Raw genomic sequence first — 25,907 nt, 5'->3', positions numbered from 1 at the left:
CGGGGCGAAAGACCCCTTGCTCGCCCGCCCTGCCTGAGGGCTGGGGCGAAAGACCCCTTGCTCGCCCGCCCTGCCTGAGGGCCGGGGTGAAAGACTGCAAATACTAACATTCTCCTTTGAGATAGGAAGGTGCAGTGGCCTTCCTCTGAGCCTGGGCCCGAGGAAGGGCCACCAGAACTAGACCGGGCAGGAGCCCGTCGTACACTTCCCCATTAAGTTTACATACACACAACATCTTATTACACAAATAAATACCACACAATATTGAATTGATTTCTACAATTCTCAGTTAGCCAAGATTAATTTTTAAAATATTTTCTAAGGGGAAAAAAAAGTTGTCATACTGTATCATTAAGATATTTCGATAGACATTTAACACTATCTGAAGCAATAGAGAAAACCCTAGAATATTAATGTATAAAAGTTTTTATTCTTCATTTAAATCAAACTAAAAATGACAATTATCATAAAACCTACAGCAAAACCATGATCATTTCAACTTCCATATGAACACTCTTGTGTGTATTATTTTTCATCCGACTGTTCCAGTATAACTGTGTGTAATTATGTATGTATATATATATATATATATATATATATATATATATATATATATTTGATTCTAATGCTATGATATATAAGTTTTATGGACATAAGTTTGGAATAGCTTCATTGCTCATGTGCACTGGAGCCATATGTAACTTTTAGAAATCAAACAAGTACCTTTCTGCCAAACCATACAGATGTTTATGCACTGTTTTAATAGAAAAATTATTTGGGGAGTGTTTAATGTGTTCAATGTGGTGTAGCTGTTTTTTAATGTTCTCAAAGTCCAGTGCCTTAATACCATAAGTCCAACTGTACAGGTATCAGATGGAGAAAAATAACTAAAGGATTAGAAACGTCTAAATTTTCATAATGACTTTCTATAAATTATGTCATGAAGCCAGAGTCTAATCTCTCTCTCTCTACCAGGGTTAGAAACAGAGACCTCAAATATTATTACAGAGGGAGAGGTATTCCCATCTTTCCATTTGTATAAAAAATTTCTTTTTAAAACTGGTTGTTCGTTCCTGTGATTATGGGACCATAAACTTGTCTATGAGTCCAGGACTGAATATTCACTATCATGCTCCAATGTGCAAGTTTGAGGAAAATTTCCACAGTGGCCTTTGGGAATGAAAGTTCGTGTAACAATTTTAAATAAAAATGATACCTTGAAATCTTCTCAGATTTTCAGCTTGTCAGTCAAAGGTATATAATAATGTATTACAAGGTTCTGCAATGTGTAAGTTAGCTAACACTACTTTGGATGGGAGAAGTGGGTGTACTATATTTGGAAAAAGTCTAATATTGAAAAGTGATGTCTACACATGACCAACAAAAGTAAAGTACTAAAATTCCAATAATTTTAACGAAGTGTAATGTTCACATAGCTGTAAACCTTTTTCTTTCATTTCCACAGCCTGTATCCCATCTGAAGTTGACTCCATTTAGAATATAAAATTAATAGTAATAAATATTGGATGTTATGCTCTATCTTGAAATACCAGTTCACTCAACTCTCTGTGGGCTGGCTCTAATAGGGTTATGCTATGATTTCTGCATGGTGCTTGCTGGGGTATTCCCTTTGAGTGTGATCTGGCCAGCTATGGTGGGGATGGATGTTGGGAGTCTAAAATAAGAAAAAAGGGCATAAGTAAGTGAATGTCTGCATACGTTGCTTCCTCCTCTGCTTCTGCCTGTGGCAAACTGGGTCTGTGTCACCTCCACAAGCCAGTAGGTTTATGCTGCACTCTTCTATACGACCAATCAGTCACAGAACCCTCCTCAAGACTGTGGGGTGAGGGTTTGCGATCCTTAAAATGGTCAAGAGTTTTCTTCCCATTCTGACTCTGACAAAGCCCCTCCACCTTTGACAAAAGGGTTGCATTTAGGTAACTGTGCTGAATACTCCCTTGCATGTAGGGGAATTTTATTTATATAGATATAGATAGTCACTGGAATTATAAATTGTACCTTTGCAGGTCACCTTTAAAATCACAATTCATTAGTTTTCAGATGAGCTTAAAATGTTTATTCAGTGCCTTAATGGCTTGTGGTAGAAAGATAAAAAGATAATGCAAAATTATTGCTGAATTTCTGTCACTTACAATGACATTGATTTGATTCATCTCAGTTGGTAGCATAAACTAAAATTCCAAGTTCAAAAGTACTAGTTGCTGAGGTAGACATCACTGAAGTCTAAGATAAAAGAGACAGATGTGAATAAATATGGAATTCTACTTTATAAGGGAAATTTTAAATTATTTTTTCATTATGAAAATGAGACTGTGTAAAATACTTGCTACTTACGGTGACCTCCCTTTTTTTTTTTTGACCAAGTTTCCTTTATGATAGGCATGTGACAGATTAATCAGAACTGCACAAAAAGATATGCCTTTGTTATAATATTTTACTTAAGCTTATTTTCTGATTAGCTAGCATCTTAGTTAAATTGTATTTTGGGTATATGTCTGTATTTGGCTAACAAGTGAACTCTACTGCGTTTTAAAAAAATCAAGTCTTTGATAGTTGAGGAAACTGGCCATTTCCAGTATCAATATCACCTGAGTGGCTAATATCTAGGGTTTTATTAAGAGATGTTGAGGAAGAAGAATCTATGGCTGCTGGGAGGCAGGGACAGGTTGGGCATCTGCTTGCAGTGAGTCCTAGCTAGTCCTGCTTCTCTTCTGCCAGGAACCTTCCTGTTGCTGCTTACTGGTCCTCTTTGTGAGAGTCTCCTGTTCTGATTGTAGGTCCCACCTTATCCTCAACCCAGGAAGTAGTAGTGAGCAGAATGAGCCTGAGGCAGGGGCATGATGGGCTAACCCTAATGTCAGGATTCGCCAACTGCTGAAAGCAGGGAGGATGAGGCTCTCTACTTACTTGACAGACTCTTCAGAAGACCATAACAAGGGCTAGGAGGGAGAAAACTAATCTGGAAGTGGGGATGAGCCACATTTTGTAGGAAGTCCAGGGGCCAAGGTATGCATGACATTGATACCAAGCAATAGTAGAACTTCTCCTTGGGCCTCTATGGGTTTACAGAATACATGTATCCTGAAAATTACATGGATATATGCGTCACACTTTAATATAAAGTTCCATTTATTAAAGGGTTAATATATGATTAATAGATGTTATAAGCATGTTACATACACAAGTAGTATGTATTATAGATGGTTATAAGCACATCAAAAAAGTAATAGATGATAAATCATGATTATAAGCTACTTTTTGGATTCTATAAGAATCTGACAATTGATTATTTATTCATTAATCCTTTATATTAAGGTATCATACTTTATTTATAAAGTGACTCGTACATACTTAGGCCCTGAATCCTGAAATCTGAACCATAGAGGTCTTTATTGAGACTTCACACTAGAGAAGGGCTGGCTTGCATAGATCAGATTGCATGACTAAGGCCAAAAAATATATCGAAAGCTCTTATGTGCCAAAACTTCAGTTCATAATTCTGTATTTCTCCTGAATCACAGTCATAGTTCCCTAACTCAAATCAAATATTCCTCATTCTGAGAGTAGTACCATTGTCTCAAATTACTTAGGTTTTCAAATATCAGTGATTTAGGCTTTCAGAGAGCTTTTTGTACCTATATAAAAACATTTCAGATTTTTTAGTATCTGTTTATTTTTAATATCACACTCCTTGTTCTATTTTGGCAAGTAACATATGCTGCATTGTTTATCACTGAGAGTTTTAAGAGTTACTTGTTATGTGAATTTGCTTAGTCTTCTTTGATTTTTTTTTAATGGGAAATAAGAATACAGATATGGAGTCTGCAAGTCTATTTGATACATTGAAGTAATCCACATGAGTAATAGCTGTCAAGTAAGAGAACCAGAATAGTTTAGCTGATCCAAATAAAACACTTGATTTGGAGCAGGTAGATGAATCTAACACCTTGCATGAAAGGGCTGCTGAAGCTTTCCATTCCGGGCAGTAACTCATAACGTTGCTTGAAATAAGTTCAGTTTTAAGACTATTTGAAAGACTCTTTCTGTGTTTTTCAGTCAGGATTTAGCTGAAGATGTTAAAGAAGCTGGTGCATTGCCAAACTTGCCTGCCTTTGGAACCTCTGATACTAGTGAGGCTGCTCAGGAGTCTGAAAAAGAGTGCCCGCCTGTGGAAAGCCAGTCATTCGGGACTGCGAGCCGTGAAATATCTCCAGAAAGAGTTACGTGCAATGATGCAGAGAGTACGATAGAAAGGAAGGATGCAGAAATGACCTCACAGAGAGAGAACCTGTGTGATGCAACTTCTGGGCAGTTTGCTTTGGAAACAGGAAAAACTGAAAACGTATCAACAACAGAAGCTGCTGCCTTGGAACCAAAGAAAATTACTTACACGCAAATTGTTAAAGAAGGCAGGAGATTTAATATTGATTTAGTTTCCAAGGTAGGAACTAATTGACTTTCTTCATAAAATACATTTTCTTAATGAAAAAGAAAAAATGGAATATACTCTTTGGACATTTAAGGGTTTTAGAAGGCACCACTGGGTAGAATAATTTGTGTTCTAAAGAGGTTTATATGTTATACTTTCTTTATAAATGTCTGTTCAGCATCACAACACAGTATATGATTTAAAAAAAAAACTAAAGAAACCAAGAAATATCAGCTCAGAAGTACAACTGTAAAAGCATATTTCCCTGCAATTGAGTGTTTGTCAGAGGTTTGGAACTGTTTTCTGACTGCAATGTTTAAGATAAAAAGGAACAAAACTATATTTAGCAACTAAAAGTTCATCTAAATGAGAACTTTTGATGTTTTCAAGATGCAGAGTATTTTTCATATCAAGCATATATGTATTTAAAGGGTTCTTTTAAGAATACTTTCCTGAACCCAAGAAATTGCTGCTTTGAAGCCATCATGGTTCTTCATTAACAAGTATTTATTAGAGAATTTTTGGTTTTCTTGCCATTGACACAGTTGATTGCTATAACTTGCTTATTGAAAAACATCATATGCAATTAGTCCTTAATATAACAATTAAGGTGATTGAAACTGTGTGTGTTCTTCTTTGCTCTGAATTCTACTCTTGTGCTGCTTTTAATTAGAGCAAATAATTACTTCTCAAAACCAGGTTCTTTGCTCTTTGGCTACTTCACACTAAATGTACAGTATACTTAAAACTATAGAAAAAAGTCTGCTGCTCTAATGTGCATACATGCACACTTGAAATCTGAACAAAGCCCATAAGTGGGAGCTTCTCTGTTGATTTCAGCGGGCTTTGGATCACATCCATAGTGCATGTAGCAGGTCTTTTCGGAGTCCAAGACTGAACTTTTTTTTTTTTCTCAATAACAGAAGCTGGAAAATAAGCTTTCTTCAATAACCCGTTAAAACCTTAGAGTTAAAATTACAAAAAAAACCCTTTATTTGCCAGATTTCTCAGCACTTCAAACACAAATTTCCTCATTGTGTTGTCATAGCGATATTTAAGCTTTCATGATTACCAATTTACAGTAGCTAAAATGGGAATACTGTGTTAGAGAACATTTTATTCATGTATTCCAACATCTAGGCCAGTGTTGGCAAACGTTGCAAATAATGCTACTTCCACAAAATTCCAGAGCTCATAATTGACAGGTAATGGGCACACCACAGCACCTGGCTGTCTTTATTTGATCTGTGGGGGGGGGAAATACACAGGCAATGGAGAAACACCTGAACAGATAAGTCCTCAACAATGATATAAAGCTAGGGACCTGTCTAGGACAAATGAAGGTAGAATGGAAGGAGCAGAAAAAAGGTAAAAGAAATGGTTTGGTGGGGAAGAGGGGGGGAGAGAGAGAGAGAGAGAGGGAGGCAGAAGGGGTGAGGGCAACAAAAGGCTCCAGTATATCACAGCAGTTCATGTTTGGCATTGAGATTCTTAAAGACACTTCCATGCTGCCCTAGATTCTAGTAGACCTTTATTTTGAAAATGAATCATTAAAACTCACTCGAGAGGGTTGGCTCTTCAGAGCTTGCAAATCTGAGAGAGTAGTCAATGTTTTGCATCTCCTATGAAACTTGGCAAGTTTCTGCACTCAGGGCCACAAAACTTTTAGAATGATAGCACTATCTATGTAATTTTCTCCAGTGAGGCATTACTTTTAAGTTCAGTAATCCATCTTGTGCTAGTGGTTACATTCACGTCTTCCCAACAGTGTGCAATAAATTTCTAGCTTATACAAAGAGTAAAAGTAAGCAAGTTATAAGGTTTTATGGCTAAATACGGGTAGCTTCACTCACCAATTGAATGCAATAAAAGCAGGGACTAAGCTTTTGAAAAACTTTCAGAATCTTTTAATTAGAGGGGACATGCATTTTGGGAAATATGACATAATTATATTTAACCCAGAGAGGAGAGACATAAGTAACAATGATTTACTCAAGAAAAGGAATAGCCAACTTACGTTTGGAAATAAAGATTCTTAAATATAGTTTGGGGAAGCATGATACAGAGAACCCACATTCTCTATGTAATAATAGGCTTTTCAGGACCTGAGTCAAATGCTATAATAATGCTTACTTTAAATTCCTTTAACATTGTTATTACCTAATCACCATTTAATCAGAGAGAACCAATTTCATATTTGTTTACTTTTTATTCAAGAGCAAAAGGAACTAGAAATTTAACTAATATATTATACTTCCCTAAAGCACTGAACAATATGAGAAATATATTAAGGTTACAGTGTATATCAAATTAGTCCAATCAAGGCGTTAACCATGAAACAAATTAAAATTCTTTAATTAAAAAGAAAAGAATTTGGGAACACAATTGGTCAAATCATTGCATGAGCACAATCAGTAATCAAGTCACAAAGTTAACAAAACACCAATGATTGGCTAAGTAAACTGTTCAATCTCTATGCAGTTTACTTAGCAGCTTACTTTCCCTTGTGGATATAGTTGGGGGTTAAGGTTGGAATCTTCACATATCCCAGGTAACCTATGTGGTAAGTTTTATTTTCATCCTAGGTTGTACTGTAGGATTATATGTACATGCTATTAGAATGCTGCATTTTAAACCGGCTCTGTGTAAACCCCTGCTTGTGGACTCTGTTTCCAAACCTTCACTTGGCATCTACACTCCATTGCAAACCTGGATTTAGTGTTGCTGGACCCGGGTCTCTCAACCATGTGAAAATGTCCATACAGCACTATACAAACCACCTGTCTTGGGTCTGCCACTTGAGCTGCATTGATACTGCAAAGTGACAGGACTTGGATTTGAGTTTCAGTGGGACTTGGGCTCAGACACCTCCACCCCCATCAGGGTCTGCAGCCCCGAGTCCTGAGGGCTTTCTGGCCTGAGTCAGACTGATTTGTGTGTGGACAATAGGGAGCTTGAGCTTAAACCAGAGACTGAGAGTAACTATGCTGTACAGACATACTCTTACGGGCCACATACATTCCCCACCCCCACCTCACCCCAAAACCCCCCCAATTGTCAAGTGTTTTCTGGTAGGCATCCCTGCATAAGTCTTCAAGTATCTATTTAAGAAAACAAAAAGAAAAAAGTTACGTGGGGGGGGGGGGGAAAGAAGGGCTCTTTTCTTTGGCTTGCTTGCTCTGTGGAGCTTCAGGGTCAGTTAGGAACTGTAGTTCTGGGAACCTGTCTTCTGGCTCAGGTACAATCATGCTTGTGGACATCATCCTCTGGTTAACTGGCTGGTCTGTGATGTCATTGTCTCTAGTTTCTTTGGGAGGGAAAGTAGAAGTATAAGTCATCTGGCTATCATTGTGATGACCTTGAGAAGCACACTTTTTCCTTGTTTACCTGGTCTTTTAAGGGTGAAACTCAGGCTGGTATCATCCCAAAGGGCCTCCCTGATAATCTTCAGTGTTTCATATGTTTCATACCCCAAATGCATTGTCAAAACCTGGTCAAGTGAAGTCATTCTGACCTTTGGTCCATCTTGGGGCCCTCCTTTCTAGGGTACTGCTTCTTGGTCAAGTCCACAAATCCGTTCATTTTCCCCAAGCAACCAGTAATTGTGGAGTAACAAGAGATGATGACTTGACCCAGATAAGGGGAGTTGAAATAATTTTGGTGAACAGTCAGGGTTCCTGTATGTCTCTTTGACCATTAAGGCCTGGCCACTTTCCTGGTAATAACTTATAACCTACTGTCCTTTGATTTAGAAAAGTTGTTCCTTATCCATTCACACTCTTGTTACACTTTCTCATGGCCTATGAGATCTCATGACCTCAATAAGAAATTATTGATCTGTCACCCTTTCTGGGAAACGGTGAAAGATTATTTTGCTCTGTCAAAGCTCAAAGCTGCCTCACAAGCTTCTTGTTAAAACCTGTTAACATAAATTTGTTAAAATATGGCAAATGAAAGTTAATGCCTAAATTACTATGGGCCTAGATGTCCTACATATAAATGAGTCAGTATAAGGGAGAATTTTCAATATCCCCAAAAGGATTAAAACTAAAAAATTCTTACAGCTCTGTGATTGATAATTCCTGTTATAAGGGAAAAATAATTATCTACTTAAAGCAAGGTAAATGTTAAATACTTCTGTGATGGATTTTCTTGTAATAGAATAGCTCTTCCATAAGTTTTGATCTTCAGAATAGGGCAAAAGGAGAGAAACTTGAACTTTTTTTTCATTTTACTATTTGCACCTACAGAAATGTAACTGTAATTTAGGCATCAGTTTTCTATGGCATTTTACCAGCTTGAAAATAGAAGTAAATCAGGACAAATGCATGGTGTTAACATCAAATGACATCATAACCTCTTCTATAGAAAACAACAATGCAATACTGAATTATTAATTATTTGTATTACATCAGTAGAGGTCCTAATAGAGACTCTATTATACTAGGTGCTATCTAGAGTTAAATTAAAGATGACGCCCAAGTTATGGGCCTAAGTGATGTGGTGTGGTCATGGTGGCAGGAGAGAAGAGAGAGCTTAAAGGGAGAAAAATCAGGAGCTCGTGTTTGGCCATGCTGATTTTTGCGTTGCTGGCTGGCCAGGCATGAGATGTCAGGAAGATGAGCATGAAATGCAGGGTTGGACAGAAGAAGGTAAACTTGGAACCAGAGAGGGGGTAGATTTCTTAACAACTGATGTAAATATTAGTCATGTAAGTAGATAAGATCTCACAGTGAGAGGCTGTGAAGAGAGAAAGAGAGGTGGCCTAAGACAGATCCTTGATATATCTTTCAAATCCCAAGTGACTAGAGCAGAAGACCATACCCATTCTGATGAAGTGGAAAGGAACACAAAAAAATGGCCAGAATTTTTATTGAAATCATACAGAAGTGTTATCTGCCAGCTATCAGTCCCTGTGCAGTACAGAAGAGAGCTTCTCCCTCTCCCCATGCACTGAACCCCATATGATGATTTCTCCAAACCAATAAAACCATATCACTATTGGGTAGGAACATATTTTCTTATGGGATGCCATCCTTCAGCTACTTTGGTGTGCCTCCCTCTGACCAAATATTGTTTTACTCTGTGGTCTTTGTATTTCTTCATATCCTCCTATTTCAGGTATTACTTCACAGTATTTACTTGTAGACAATTATGGAAAGATCCTATAAGTTGGATTCCACTGAGGTAACTGTTTCATTTTGATGAAAGTGCTTTTTTCTTTATCCTCAAGTATTTTATTTTGTTGATTTGTACAGCTGCTCTATTCCCGGGGACTGTTAATTGACCTCCTAACTAAGTCTAATGTTAGCCGATACGCAGAGTTCAAAAATGTCACGAGGATTCTTGCATTTCGAGAAGAAAGAGTGGAACAGGTACTGTAGAATAATGCACTATATAAGTTGAATCTGTTCTTTCTTAAATACAAATGAGTTCACATGGATATTCATGAGATGTTTTGTAGCTGTATGCTAGTATTTTTCCTGGAAAATGTTTCTATTTGCTCTCTGATAAGCAGGTACTACTATTGTCACACCTCATAAATTAAATGTTAGGGAATTGTTCAGCTGAAAAAAAGCATGTAGAACTGAGTAGATTACTGCCTTACACCTTAGGATCATGTCAAACTACTATTGACTCAGCAGTTGGAACTCAGAGAAGAGCCAATTTTAAGTTTTCAGACTACAGAGCTACACTTGATCAGTCATTTGCTCCTGGTTAGGAGGGAAATGCCATTGGCGGAGTTATTTGGCAGAGTTAAGCAGGCGTTCGTATTTAATTATTTTGTCAGTCGGCAGAAAAGCTATTGAAGCTGATAGGAAATAATAAAAGGGGGAATAAAGAAAAACAAAAAGTATTGGGATATTCTGGTCATTGGGAATAGATGAACATTAAAATATTCAGCAGATAATACAACAAATTGTCTTTTTTTCTTTTTCCTTTGAAAAACTGCTAAAATATTATTTTCCAGGTACCTTGTTCCAGAGCAGATGTCTTCAACAGCAAACAGCTCACTATGGTGGAAAAGAGAATGCTAATGAAATTTTTGACATTTTGTTCGAACTATGAACAACATCCCGATGAATATCAAGGTAGTGTGTTTCACTGAATAGTGTGTATACCCCTGAATTGTGTGTTCATTCAGTTATCTGTAGTTTTGATAGCTCTCCTGTCTTTTCACTGTATTTATTTTTATGGATTCAGTTTCACAGTGTTTTCCCTTTTTCCTGACCTTTTCACTTCTGTATTAAGTTCTGCTTCTCAAACCCTCCTACTCCTTTATCTCTCTGTTTTAATTATTTCTTTTTCCTTTTTTCCATTGGCAAAATTGTATATTGCTGCTGGTTTGCAAGATGTTATAAAGTAACTTTTTCACGGAGTTATTCGCTAACATGGTATGATACACATAGTTTTCTTTCTTTTTTGGATAATGCATGTATCTTATTTTTGATACCCTTAATAGATGTTGCCATAAACCACTGTACGAGTCAGTCATAAGTCCTAAAAAAGGTGTTTTCATGATATACCTGGAAGCAGTTGTTCTGGGGGGGGGGGGGCAGGCAGAGAGTACTCCCCAACTCTAGAGTTACATGGTAGGGAGAAAGCAGAAGACCAAATGTGAGTAGAGTTCAATCAGGTGCTGTAAGGAATAGATGGACAGTAGGTCAAAGAAAAAGGAGACAAGCCCAGGGAAAACTATTAAAATCAAAGCTATTTTGGATTGGGTTTTGTGACTGTTTGGAAGCTACTGAAGGTGTAAAGGATGTAGTGATATGCTCTCCAATCCTGGAATGAGAGAGTAATTTGCCTGAGGCATTCTGTGCCCCCTAAAGGTTAGGGGCTGAGTTAGAAAATCTGTGGAAATTAAAATTGCAGCAATGAGAAGAGGAAGTTAAGACATTACAAAGATTTCAGAGACTGAAGAATCCAGATGCCTTAATAGATTATAGAAAACATAAAAATGCATTGCTTTTGAACGAGGGAAGTATTTGAGTGAATATGTCAGTCACACCTTGGAGTGTGTTTAAGGGGGAAGGTAAGTTAAGTTAGAGTTAGTTTGGCTGAATATGACCATTGGATTGGGTGGCAGAAATGATATCAGGCAAGACGCCAAGCACGTGCCAGAAGAAAAGAGAATTGGTCAATACAGATAATGAAGTGATAAAACTAGCAGAGGGAAGTATGTGACGGACTAGTGATGAACTCTGAGAGATCCTGAAGGTAAAAACTCATTAGGCCAAAGTGCTTTATAGATTACAAGCAATTTCAGGTTTGCTGCTGGTAAAAGAAATAGAGGTGCTCAGAGAAGGAATATAGGTGGTATTTAGAAAATTTATTAGGTACAAAAAAGGAGACACCACATCAATTTTAGATGCAATTCATTGATTCATATGCTAGCATGACATTAGATTTATTTTACTTCCAGAAATGGTTGCGCAGACTTTACCAGATTTTAAAGCAGCCTTTGAAATAATTGGATATATTTTTAGTTAAGTTTAACTAATTGAAAATCCTCAGAACTTTAAAGCTGTTCCTCTTGAGACTGTTATGTTCATTAGGGAAGGCAGACTTTTAATGGGGAGTGCATGGCATTGCATTTTTTTAAAGCTTTTTCTCTAAAATATATTATTATATCGGAAACCTAAAACAGAGAAAGACTGAGCTACATTTTTTATAAAGACAATATAATAAAAGAACATGTAGTGCATTTTATGATTTGCTGCCTGGCTGTACGTAGGTTGAAAAATATATTTGTAATAAAACAGTGGCTGAAGCTCAAATAGAACATATACTTTTGTAATATTTGTCATTGCACTGTAGGAAATGTCTGAATTCTGAATCCTGAATTCTGAAATAAGCCTAAAAAAAGACTTTTTAATGATATAGAAGACATGAGTAACTGAAATACCATGGGTGCCATTTTAAAATAAAAATAAAAATGTATTAACCATGGTAATTAAACTTAGCACAATATTTGAGTTTCCTATTGTAAGTATGGGAAGTGTTGCAGACCTGCAATATATGCATTCAGGTATATTCTTAAGGACTTAAGTATCTACAAGTGCATCAACAATAATATTAATAATTTATAAAGGAAAATAAATCCTAGTCATCCCCTCTTCATTTTCTGGAACATCCCATCTCTACTCAGTTGTTGGTTTTTTATGAATAAAAGTCAGCCATTTGCAATACATTCCAAGTGTGAAGAATTAAAATGCTGTGCTAAGGGCTTGTACACTTTAACTATTCCCATATAATTAAAGTGGTACAACACCCATGCCTCCCAAGTGGATGCAGTTATACCAGTATTAAAGGTGCCTCATCCTGGTTGAACTTATACTGTTTCCCTGTGGGATTACCTATATCAGTATAAAGGCACCTTTATGCTGATATAATTGTCAGTGCTAGGGATTGTACCAATTTAACTATTTTGATAGAAAACTGCATCCCTAATAGAAACAGCTAAATGGTATAAAAACTATATTTCTATCAAGCCTAACTCATTGAATAGATGAAAACTTTTTTAGGTGTCACTACTATTCTGTTTTCCATGAAACCTGCCAGACTACTGGAGTTTCTTCACAGGCGGTAGATCTCTGTCATTCTTAAAGTTCATTTTTTATGAGATTCTTTTTTTAATTCAAAGTCAAGGCTGACAGTCCATTTTTAACTTTTGTCACTTTGGCTTACCCATTTCTGATGAGAGAGACTGAAAAATTAAGTTGTTACTAAAAGGTAATCTTTGCTTTTCTGTTCACCTTTAAAAATATTTAAATGTAAGGATGAAAATGGAATGTTTCTTTGAATTGGAACTGTACTATGAGAAAAATTGCTGTGTTAAACTGCATCCTTCACTTGAATTGTATTTTTTTTCTGTGACAGACTACAAGGAATGTAAATTTTCAGAATACTTAAAAACCCAGAAGTTAACATCTAACTTGCAACACTTTATTCTGCATTCTATTGCAATGGTGTCGGAGGCTGACAGTAGCACCATAGATGGGCTCAAAGCAACAAAGAACTTTCTTCAGTGTCTGGGTCACTATGGCAATACACCCTTTTTGTTTCCTTTGTATGGTCAAGGAGAGATCCCACAATGCTTCTGCAGGTTAGTGGGACTTTTTATATTTTTTATAATAAATGGAAATATTTGATTATCTAATATTAAACTCATTTGTGTAGACTTCTAATAACATCACTTTTGTTTCTTGTATTTTTGTAGACGAGAAAATTCTCAATAAATCATTCTTACACTGTTTAGAAAAGAGATTTATTTTATAGCAGTGTAGCATTGAATTGGCCATTTCAGTGTGACTGTTTGAAAGAAGGGGGTTAAATTTAATCTGTTTTAATTTAAAAAAGCAGAAATTTTAAGTTTCTGCTAAGTTAAATATTATGGCATATATTTAACAATGACTGTAAATAGATCTTTTTGATTACCTATCAGAGATGGGCCAGTCATGTCAGTAATTTCCAGTAAATGTGCTACATTAACTTTTTTTTTTTGTACGTACCTTTTCAGAATAGTATTAAGACACTTAAAAAAGTTTATTCCTGGAGGGAATTGTTGTTTTTCTTCTTTTATAAGAGGATTCCAGGTTTTAGGCCACTCATAGATGGAAGGGATAGGGTCCTACCAGCATGGGATCCAAATTTCATTGTCTAGATGGTGGACATGATCTCTCAGCACCACAGTGATGGGGGATAGGGGAGTATATTCTCTTTGAATATATGTTGCCAGAACCATAGTTGTGGATTAAAGGGCCCTCATCTCTGAAAGATAAAACACTGGCACTGATAGTTAGCATCAGTATAGAATGTCCTCATTTATCCCTAATGTTTGTGAATATGTGAAAACCCTATGGATTTTCCTTGACAGATGGTTGAATGCATGAAAAAAGGCAACAACCATTACAGTCAAACTGTACTCCTTTAGAGGTGCCAGGATTTCTGCCCCCTCACTGCCAAGCAGATAAATGCATGGATTATTTCACTTAAGTTTGAGACCTTTTCATGCAGGTCAGAGAAATGAGTTTGTAACATCTTTTGAGCAAAGCACTGATAGTGACCAGATAGTAAGTACGTACTTCTCTTGCATGAACACTGAATATGAAAAATAAGTTCCATTGTACCATTTCCAAGTTATGCTCCTGAGGAACTGGTCCTTATACTTGTAGAAGTAACAGCCCTCTAATTTCTAAATTCTGATACTGATTTGAATCAATTCAATGATTCATGTGTCAGTAGAATTTTGTTTAGCAGTTTACTGTTGTCTGTTGTTTTTCCAATTTGTTTCTTTCATCAGGTGTCTTGGGCATGTATTCAATTATGTATTGCAAATGAGTATTCAGTAACTTAATGTGTGCAATAGGCTTTTGTCCATGCTTTAAAAAATGGCTTATTCTTGATGTCTGATTATCTTGGTTGGCAAAATACACAGTTCACCAAATTCTTAACTAAGCAAATGTTTGTGCTTTAGACATTATGACCCACAATCCTGCAGCTGCATCCGTGTGGGTGAGTTGTTATGCTCACTTTTCTTCAGCATGACTTCACTTGGGCCTAGAGGTCTGTGCATGGGCATCAGACTTCAGTGATGGTGACTTCTCACCATTTAGCTGTTCTCATACTCTCCTTACTAATCTCTCACTAGGATGTGTTCTAATATTCTAAACCTCTAACAAGCTTCAAATAGATGCTATTTTATTTTTAAACAGTGAGAGAAATGTTTTCTTCATTTCCCGTCAAAGGTGGAATTTCCTCACTACAGTTTCACTGGCACACCTTTATAGAAGGCCCAAGGAGTTGCTTGATCAATGGCCAGGACAGGTAGTATTCTGTTCTACACCAGCAGTAGGTTTTAAAGGACAGCGTTGTCTTAAACACACTTCTCTCTGGAAATTTTGTACCTACTGTTAATATCTCTGGGACTGTAAGAATTCTTCAAACTTTTTGATTGTGGCCACTGTATTCCACTATTTTGGGTACTTTTGTTTCAAGTAATGGTCAACATTTATAGGTAGAGTAAGGAGTTATATCTGAGGAGCTTGAGGCTAATTGCTTTATATCAAATTGCGAGCTTACCAGTTTTTTTAAAGATTTAAAGTACCACTAATAAAAATAAAATAAAATCTGAAATATTAACATTTGTTGTTTAAGTGAATATTCAAACTATTTACAATGCAGTCACAACTTCCTTTTTTAGGTTAAATTAGTTTTGACGGTTATAAATGACCTACCAGGTGTATTGTCTTGTTAAAACTGAACAGTTTTTGAAGTATATTGTTCAGTCTGTATAGTAAAGTGGTAACACCACTGCCTATACATCATACCCTACAGTTTTTATCACCAGGTTATCAGAATAAGGTGTCACCTGTTCTGTGATTTCTAACCACCGTTCTATATTCTGTTTTAATGTAAGCCTCTTAAGCGTTTCTTGCAGCCAGCTACACTGTGTTCTCATCAAGGCTACTGTTATAAATGGCATGCATGCATATTTATGTGAATGATTCAAAGACGTTTGTAAGTCACATCCTTGCATTCAAAATGGATTCTGCGTAAACAGTACAATATTTTATAACTACTGAAAACATTTCAGTGAATAAAAGCAGCATTAGTTCTTTATTAGTTTAAACAGGTATGTTTTAGTAGAGAAACTTAAACTATTTTATATCACTGTTATGTGCCTCCCAATATGCCAAGGTACAGATGTGAGATTTTTATTTCCATAAATTGGATGTGTGCTACAAGGAAGGTCACTGGAATCTGCATGTTGTTCCTTGCTGACAAGCAAAGGAACTTTTCCCAGCCTGTATTTAAGGCCTGGTCTATGCTGCCGGCAAAATTCGAAAATAGAATACACAAAATAATGCAACATTTCAGTATCTTCTGGGAAACAGAGAAAATAGTGCCAAGATCACAATCAACCTGCAACAGAAGCTATTCTTGCACTACATGGTATAAGGCACTAGTGATTCAGCATTTAAAATATTTAGTATAGTTTTGGTCTTCATATTATAGGGAAATCATTAGAGGGCAACCAAAATGTTTCCTAATTTGGGAGGTTTAACTTGCAAAGAATTATTAGTCTGATGTGGTTAATACAGTAACTTGATTATGGGATATGTTCATTGTCATCTTAAAAACAAGAATGTATGTTAATTAGCCATTTGGTATAGTAACTCCTTTATGAACCAGAGAACATGATTTAGAGGTAAGGGGCTAGTTTGTAATTGAATCAGGCAGAATTTCTTTACATACAGTAGTAGAAATATTAAACTGCAAAGGCAGCAATAGAAAGAAGGAGGCTTACATTGATTTGATAGAGATGGACACTTTATTTTGAGAAGACAAGAATTGGAAAGCACATCTAACTATAAGTCAGTGGTTCCCAAATTTGGGGTGTGTCCTCCCTAGGGGGACGTGGCGGAACGTTTGGGGTGTGTGTGGCAGGGCCCGGACCAGCACCCCCCTCCCCCCCGGGGGGAGGGGAGAGAGTGCCACCCAACCCTGCTCCACTCCCACCCTAACTCCGGCCCTAGCCGCAGCTCTGCTCCGCCCCCTGCTCCAGCCACAGCCCTGCTCTTGCCCCAACCACAGCTTCACTCTGACCCCTGCTCCGCCCTCATTCCCTCTCTGCCTTCAGGCCAGCTGTGCCTCTAGCCCCAGCGCCTCCCCCATCCCAAGTTCTCCCCCAGCTCCACCATCAGCCCAACTGCTCTGCTGAGCCAACTGTGCAATAATGGGGATGGAAGAGTATGGATAGATTCTGTTACTGGTAAGGGGAGACATGACAGGAAAAGTTTGGGCACCACTGTTATAAGGAGAGGAATGTGATATACATTGATTGCTAGGATTTTAGAAGAATTTCTTGAGGAATCATTTGCACTTACTTTGCCCTTAAAAGTTCCCAATAATTAATTATTTTCTATTTCAGACTTTTTTGAAAGACCTATGATTTGGCTCAGAGCAATAATTTGCTCAAGACTCCTGTCGTAGTTTGGCTGCCTCCCTCTGATTCTTAATTTTGCAGAAATAATGTATAACTGATACTGAAGAGAGCAACTCTGAAATATGTGTTTTTTTCATGAAAAGCTTCTATTCTATACTTGCAGGATGAACGTGGATGTGTAACAATACTTATGGGATCATGAGGAAAATTATCTAGAGATACTCAGCGGTGCAGAAACAGTGTTATATTGTTTCATACTAACTTTATTTAAAATATTGTGCACTTCTATACCTATTTAGGTTCACATATTGGCACCCATTACCAATGTATCTAAGCATCTTCCAAGAGTAAAAATGGTGACTCTTTTCCTTTCCTGACCACAAAAGCCAGATTTAGCTTTTAAATTATTATTGGAACTAAAAGAGTGAGAGTGTTGGAATGCATAAAGGTACCATTGTTAGAAAGCTTAGGCAAGAGATGGGTTTTGCATTCAGTCTGAATGTTGTGGAGTTACTGGTCATTTTTTACTATTTCTGATAGTGAGTTCTACAGTCTGTCTCCTGTTAAGGTTCTGTGGCTCCCTATTGGTTGACATATTTGGAACAAAGCTGTCATGGGAGGTTGTGGAGAGAGAGACTTACTCACGTAGCCTGGAGGAATTCCATGCAGGGCTTTGAAAATCGAGGAAGACTCCTGTTTTCAATGGGGAACATATACAAAAAGTAGCAATTTAGAGCGATTTGTTCCCCATGACCTGTGTTGATGAGCAAGTGGGCTTTCATTTTGAAGTAGGTGAAGCTATTTCAAGACATAAGGCTTGATTTTGTAGATAAAGAGAACTGATAGTTAAGCCTAGATGTTAAGAATAAATGGATCATTATGGGCAGATCCTGAGAGCAGTGGGATTGGGTGCAATCTTGTGGCCCAGCCACTGATGGTAGTGAGTATTTTTTGCCATAATGGCTATTTGCGTTTCAGAGTGAAGGTGTGGATTAGGGTAAATTTTTAGATAGATTGCGTTGGGTGAACTTACTGTGGAGGAGGAGGAGTTCTTTGAAGTGCTACCTTCTCTATACCAAAATCACCTTATCTTACTGGGGTTCAGCTTCAGCCATCTATCCTTCATTCTGGTTCTGATCTTAGTTTTTCATTGAGAAATCCAAGAGAGAGTACTGTTTATATTTGATGTAAGTAAAGGTCCTGGAGATGGAGTTAGTTTTCCATAATGGTTCTTTGGACACAATATGAGAGAATAAACTATGTCAGGTCATTTTTTTTTCTATCCCTGATGCCTTCTGGAGGCAAGACAGGACAGTTAGGAGATCAAAGTATCAAATGCCTCCAAGTGGTCTAGTAGCATGAACATAGACATATTACCCCCATCTATGGACAGGAGGAGCTTCTACACTAGAAAAATCCCATCTTTATCCTTTACTCATGCCCAAAGCCTGATTGGGAGGTATCCAGGATGTTGTCTGCTGATAAGTGGCATCCCCGGATATTTTTAGTTAGCTTCTCAATTAAGTTACTTAGGAATGGAAGCTGGGATGTGGATTGTAAGGTTGTTGACATCTAATGATGGCTTCCTTAGTGTTTAGTGTTTGGATGTGCTGTGTAATCCTATTGTTTTAGGGTAAAGTGTAGATAATTTTCAAAGAGGGAGTTGATAATCTCTATAAATAGAGGTTCTGAATGTTCACAATTTTTTACTAGCCAGGTGGGTCAAGGATCACAGTTGCAAGTGTTGACCCCCAGTACTCTCTGCTTCCATCAGTACTTGGAAAGATTGTGCTTTGTTTCTGGCCCTGGATTTGAGTTCCTGCTTCTGGATATTTGCCAGGTAATCCCAGATGGAAATGAACTTTTTTGAGAGAAGATAATTTCTTACAATGCACGATATTATATTTTGGGATTGAATTGAAAGCAATCTGGGTTTACCCATCAATTTATCTCCCAGAAAAGTTCAGAGGAATATCTGTCAAATTTTGCTTTTTCTCCAGTGTTGCTTGAGTTTCCTTCCTACGTTGTTCTGTCACAAATAGTCCAAGAACTAAGCAGTGTGGGTGATAGAGTGGGAGTGGATGCTTTGCTGCCAGAGTGTCTTCTGCTGCACTCTTGGAGAGTTTGTAGTGTTCTTCTAACTCTTCTACTCTTCCGTCACTTATCTGAGCAATATTTTCTGTAAATAGGCTTCAGAATTTGGCATAGTAGAAGTTTGGAGGGGAAGGTAACTTGTTTCCCGGTGGTACCTAGGGATCCTATCTGAAATTATGGTTCCATCATGAAAATGGTGATGGTTATTGTTTCTCTTGTGATGAGGGAAAAGTTCTGATGGGGGTTGGGGGTGGTTCTTGCATTTCCAAAATCTATATGCAGCCCGAGAATCCAGTCTAGGGTATAATTGGCTGTTTTTCAGCCATCCATGCATTTCAGACATCTTGCATTTCAGACATCCATGTGATTGTTCAAACCTTCCAGGATGAATCCAGTAGTGTTTTTGTCATGTTTTCTGGGAAGTTTATAATTTCCCAAGATCTGTAGATTAGAAGAATGCTCATTATCGATTTCTCCCAGGACTTTTGGGTTTGTCCAAAGACTTGCAAGAATTTGTGTTGAATAAGTTTCTTTCTGATTTTTGTACCTCTAAAGGAATAGAATTACTATCCTGACTCCAGATTTGGACAACATGCATAGTTTTTCTGTACATTTTGCAAGCATAAAAGTTGGTATGTTAATAAAATATGGGCAATTCAGACATATATTTTTAATTAGATATGGTATCAGGTATGTGGGGAGATAGCCTTGAATTTTATTAAATCAGCTATAGAGTATATCTGTGATAATATGACAGCTGGTTTTACCAGATAGTATATGTTCTCCATATCTAAGATCTGAGTTGAGTCCTAAATTTAAAAATGTATAATTTGCATATTTATATAGATTTGTATCAGTTTTTAACTTCATTTCTTTGACCTAAAAATCCAGCTTGGAAGTGCTGATAATATGAATCAAGTGAATACGTTAGCACTTAAAGAAAATGCGAAAACAATGCTTACCTTGCTCCTCTTTTTTGAACTTTTCACTTGCATTTAATTTAAATAATGGGGCTCTCGACACAGCAATTTTAAAACAAAATTGACTTCAATATTTTTCTTTAGTTACAGTTTATACTGACATAGTGATGCAACATAGGTAAGTGTAGTTAGCATGATTATTTGTATGATCTGTTTGTTTTTCCCTTGAGGAGAGAATCTTCCTTGGGATAAACATTTGGGAGGTGAGATAATCCATCATTTTGAGACCTGTTCACTAGTGATGGATGGATAGATTGGTAAAGTAACTCAATAATCCTCAGGTTTTTCAGGTTATTCACAGATCAGTGAGCATTGTCGTTAATAAAACTATGGAATGCTTTTTTGTGTGTCCTTGCCCACATTATTTTTCAGGTTTTGACAGGAAAAGACTTTTTAATTTGGAAATAACCTTTATGTTGAAACATACATCCTAAGTATATGAAGATCTTTGTGAATAATAGAACTGTCTTCACTAACTGTGCCATTTGTGTGTGCGTCATTTTAAATAAGTTATTTGAAAGTGTTGGAGCTATTTAAGTCATTACTAACTATTTCACTAGCTGGATACTTGGTCAGCCTATTAGAATATACAGCATGGAATCACTGCAATGGGTGGCTATAAGGATGTTGAGTGGTTTAGGCTAAAAGGGTCAGTTTTGTAACCCAATAGAAATGTTTTCAATAAAAGCTGTTTATTGCACTGAGAGAGGATTTCCCTGCAGTGTGGGAAACAAACCCAGTAGCATTTCTACTGCATAAGACCCAGAAAGTGAAACTTGTGATATGGTTTCACCACTCTGATTGCATTATACAAATAATGAACCTGAAATGTAAAAAGTACATTTTTTTGATTTAATAATTAAGGCAGCATTGTTAATACAATGGTAACACATGGTTACAAAACAAAACATGATTTCTAGTGACTAGTGACTAAAACTTCATCAAGTTACCATCTTTTTGTAAGCCTGTTTCTCACCTATAATCAGTTCCTGCTGCTCTTGGTTTTCATAAGCTCAAAGGGTGCTGCTCCCCTGTTGTCCCCTAGGTGATGAATGCCAAATGGCTTTCTGTTTCTGCTTCTATTTCCCAAAGTCTGTTGTCTCTATTTCAAGATCCAGGATGGCTTCCTGGGGGTGCAGGCTCCATCTCCTGTTGTGATCATTAAATGGTCTTCCGCCCTGCTCCTTTTAGCTTGATAGCTTTGAGTACTTTATATGTAGATGTATTTTTTATTCTCCTCTGAAGCATTACCTGGCTTAGTTTATATTGAAGACACAGGAAAACAGGCGAAACAATGTTCCTTTGTCTAGGACAGTCTGAGCTTATGCAGTGCTTGCAAAACACCTTTTAAGTGCGTATTTCCTGCACACATCTATAATTCTTTATAGAATCATAGACGATTAGGGTTGGAAGTGGGCTCAGAAGGTCATCTAGTCCAGATCCCTGCTCAAAGCAGGATGAACCCCAACTAAATCATCCCAGCCACGGCTTTGTCAAGCCAGCCTTAAAAACCTCTAAGGATCGAGATTCCACCACCTCCCTAGATAACCTATTCCAGTGCTTCACCTCCTTCCTAACATCCAACCTAGACCTCTCCCACTGAAGCTTGAGACCATTGTTCCTTGTTTTGTCATCTGCTGCCACCGAGAACAGCCTAGCTCCAAAAAAAGGCATTGCGTACTTCAGCTTTTTCCACGTCATCTGTCACTAGGTTGCCTCTCCCATTCATACACTTTATACACTGCGGGTACATATGTCACACAATAATGTTAATGACTAGTGTGTTTTTGGTTTGCATATGATACCTCGCATGACACCTTTTAGATACAGCTTTATGACAGCAGTGTATTGGAGGCAATGAGTGTCAGTGTGAGTCAGATGTGAGTTATGGTATGGTGTGTGCTCTGCCAGGTGGCATTGGAGGACTTCATGAACCACACAAGAGTAACCTTGTTGAGTTTACTAGTCACATCTACTTATATAAGTGCTGAATTTGATCCAAAGAGATCTTTCTGCTGGAGGAGAATTTATGCAACTAAAGTAAATTTGTGAACTTTCTAAATATTCACAATATTAACTTGAAGCAGAGTATGGGAAGTGGGGAGCTTGGGAAAGGTATATCAAGATGAGCAGAAAAAGCAAAGGAAAATCAAGAATAAATGCCTTCCATGTTGCATTTGGCTTTGCATTGTTTGGGAAAGATCTGAACTATGTGACTTTGTCCTGACCCACAACTATGTCAGATTTGAAGGCAATCTATACCTTCAAGTCAGTGGCACAGCTATGGGCACCTGAATGGCCCCACAGTATGCCAACATTGTTATGGCTGACCTAGAACACTGCTTCCTCAAAACTCATCCCCAAGCACCTCTCCTTTACCTATGCTACATTGATGACATTTTCATCATCTGGACCCACGGGAAAGAGTCCCTCGAAGAATTCCACCAGGATTTCAATAATTTCCACTCCACCATCAACCGCAGCCTGGACCAGTCCACACAAGAAATCCACTTCCTGGACACTAGAATACAAATAAAAGATGGTCACAGTAATACTACCCTATACCGAAAACCAACTGACCGCAATACATATCTTCATGCCTCCAGCTTCCACCCTGGACACATTACACGATCCATTGTCTACAGCCAAGCCCTAAGATACAACCGGATTTGCTCCGATCCCTCAGACAGAGACAAACACCTACAGGATCTCCATAAAACATGGTTAAAACTACAATATCCACCTGGAGAGGTGAAGAAACAAATTGACAGAGCCAGACAGGTACCCAGAAGTCACCTGCTACAGACAGACCCAACAAAGAAAACAGAACAGGTCTGGGCAACGCTGGTGGAGGGTTCAAAGCCATGGAATAAGCTTCTATCATCAGATTATTCTAAGCCTGAGTTTCATCACTTTCAGGGATCCTGGAAGACCCATTTCTCTCCTCCCCCTAGGTGGTTTTTGTCCTAGGATGTCACATTTATTCTGTGACTTCTGATAAACTGTGCAGGAAGAAGACACACAGAGTTTGCCCCATGGTAGGGGCAATGCATATACAGATAGATTTACACAAAAGCACCCAGATGGTAGTTTTCATAAGTCACGTGAGTTAAGTATCAAGTTTACTGCAGAAGAAATCTTGTTTCCGTTTTGCAATGAAGCTTGCTTGCACATGGCTATCCTAGTCCTGCTCCCTCTTTAATCTAGGAGGACCCCTCCTCTTTTCTTATCACTATTGCTCAGAGACATCACCCTAGGAAACTAAAATAGCAGCTCCTCTTGTATACATTTCAAAGTGGTGTTGTGACCTGTGGGACTAGTTTGTCAACTTTTTACCTCTGAGTTCCAAGAATTTCCCCTTTGTGCTGAGAGAGGTACGCTTGGAAAAAGAGGTGGCGCCACAATGAGTATTTGTGCATACTGTAGAATTACCAGTGTTTGTATTACATTTGCACCTTACTTGTTACTGTTGTAAAATGTGCAGATGCAATATTAATTTCCTAAATGAGGTGTGTGTATTAGGGATATCAAATTATTTTAAACTTTGGGAAAAAATAATTCTAAAATGTTTATAATGAAGCGTTCCCAATAATTACATTTAATTATAGAAAATTGTTACTGTATTACCACCTTTATATTCAATGATTATTTTAAGGAGCATTGTTATGTATATTGATTCTTTTATCTTTAGGGATTTATTTTTCAGCAATGTGTGCTAATGGGTGCAACTAATTGCTTTCCCTGTAAGTCTTCTGAATTATCAGCCACATTCTGCAGCAATTCCATTATGCATTAATAATCTTACTAATATATTATTCAATTACCCTTTTGAACTAACAGTATATGATGCTAAAAACAGAGCTTAGCATAAGTGTTTTTATTGTGTTTCAGTCAGCAGAGTTTTCTTAGATATTGGGATAGCTCCTATGACCTCTACACTTGTGTGGAGTTTATTGCAGGATTGGAGCCAAGGAATATGCAAAAGTCGTATGAACTGGAAAACTACTTTTTTTTTATCATTAAAAGTATGAGTTACAAGAAAATTAAGTGTTTCATGGCTTTGCAAGTTTCTGACTTAAACTGTTCAATTGTGTTGCTGGAGTTTCATATTGACTCTGTTAAAAGTGATTAAAATTTGAAAATGAAGATAAGAACTTTACATCATACTTAAAGTAATTCCTTTTTTATTTTTAGAAATCTAGAAAAATCCCAGTAGGATAATGTACTGCACTAGTGTTATAACATCTCAGGATAGACTCAGGTTTTGAAGACTGCTTGGATTTTATTATTAATCTTACAGTTTAAGGCCATAATCCTGCAGTGAGTACTATGCAGGTGGAGGCTTGTACCCACTCACAGCCCATTTCATTTCAGAAGCTTCTATAGTTGTCCATCCTTGGAAGCCAGTTTTTAAAATCCTAATAAAATTTTGTACTTTAGTGTAGGTGGTGCCATCTGAGGATCTCAAACCACAAATATTAAATGCATTAGTTCTTGCAACACCCATGTGAGAGAGGTTGGAATTATGCCCGTTTTATACTTAGGAAACTGACACACACAGGTTGTCACAAAGGGGCTTGTGACAAAGTCAGGTATAGCACCCAGATGCCTGTCCACAAGGCTTGTGCTTTAACCATACCTGCTCCCAGTCAATTAAAATCAAGTTCACAGTCCTGTACTGGGATTGTGTTAAGAAATATGCAGATACAATCAACTCTTTACCTAAAAAGCAGAGGTAGTTTTATATAGAGTACTTATTTCTTAATTAAAATCAGATTACGATAATACCGGTTTTAGTCCTTAGGACCTTGGGGAGGAATAGATTTAGTAATTTGTTCTAAGTATACTTTTTGCAGGGTTATTTTGTCCCTCAGACATTTCCCCCTCCTGTCACAATGTAACTTGTATCCCCCTCTTTGGTATTTGGTACCCTTTTTTCCTTGCCTTGTGCTCCTACTGTGAAAATAATCCACCCCAAACCCAAATGACTGAAGAGGCTCATACTCTTCATCCTGTATCTCATTCTTCAGCATGGAGCTGCTCCTGGCTCTTGGCCAGAAAGTCCCCCTCACCTAGTCGCAGCTGTAGACCTGAGGCTTCCCGCTCCTTGCTGCTTCCCTGTGTGAGTGAAAGGTCAAGAAGATAACTTGCAGTGGGAACATAAACTGATGAAGAAAACTGGTTTCTGCATCACATTCTCCTGGAAATTAGCTAACCTCTAGGTGACCTCTACCTAGAAACTTGCTGGTTATGTAAGGTTTCAAGTATAATCTAAATATTGTCATTTTGCTACTTATGCTAATATACCAAGCTTTAGAGACAATCCTTGAAGATCTAGTTAAAATTTTACTGGCAAGACTAACATAACCCATCAGAAATAAGGAAAACAATCCAAATAGTTTTCTGCTGATTGTTTGCTTGTTAAAGTACC

At 37.5% G+C, this 25,907-nt stretch overlaps 1 protein-coding gene across 2 annotated transcripts in view; it reads left to right on the top strand.

Annotated features, from left to right (window-relative positions):
• Positions 1-25,907, top strand: part of CHM (CHM Rab escort protein) — a 124,462-nt gene that overhangs the window by 37,232 nt on the left and 61,323 nt on the right. For both annotated transcript variants that reach the window (XM_067548385.1, XM_067548386.1), the window contains exons 5-8: positions 4,078-4,462; positions 9,709-9,825; positions 10,422-10,542; positions 13,334-13,559. In XM_067548385.1, the coding sequence (XP_067404486.1) occupies positions 4,078-4,462; positions 9,709-9,825; positions 10,422-10,542; positions 13,334-13,559 (849 nt within the window). The remainder of the gene's footprint in view (positions 1-4,077; positions 4,463-9,708; positions 9,826-10,421; positions 10,543-13,333; positions 13,560-25,907) is intronic.

Source organism: Emydura macquarii, unplaced genomic scaffold (genome assembly GCF_026122565.2).
Source record: "Emydura macquarii macquarii isolate MOO-44397 ecotype Brisbane River unplaced genomic scaffold, CSIRO-AGI_Emac_v2 contig_1253, whole genome shotgun sequence".
NCBI classification, from domain to species: Eukaryota; Metazoa; Chordata; order Testudines; family Chelidae; genus Emydura; species Emydura macquarii.
Note: the sequence above shows the minus strand (reverse complement) of the source record. Positions and strands in the feature narration are given on the sequence as shown.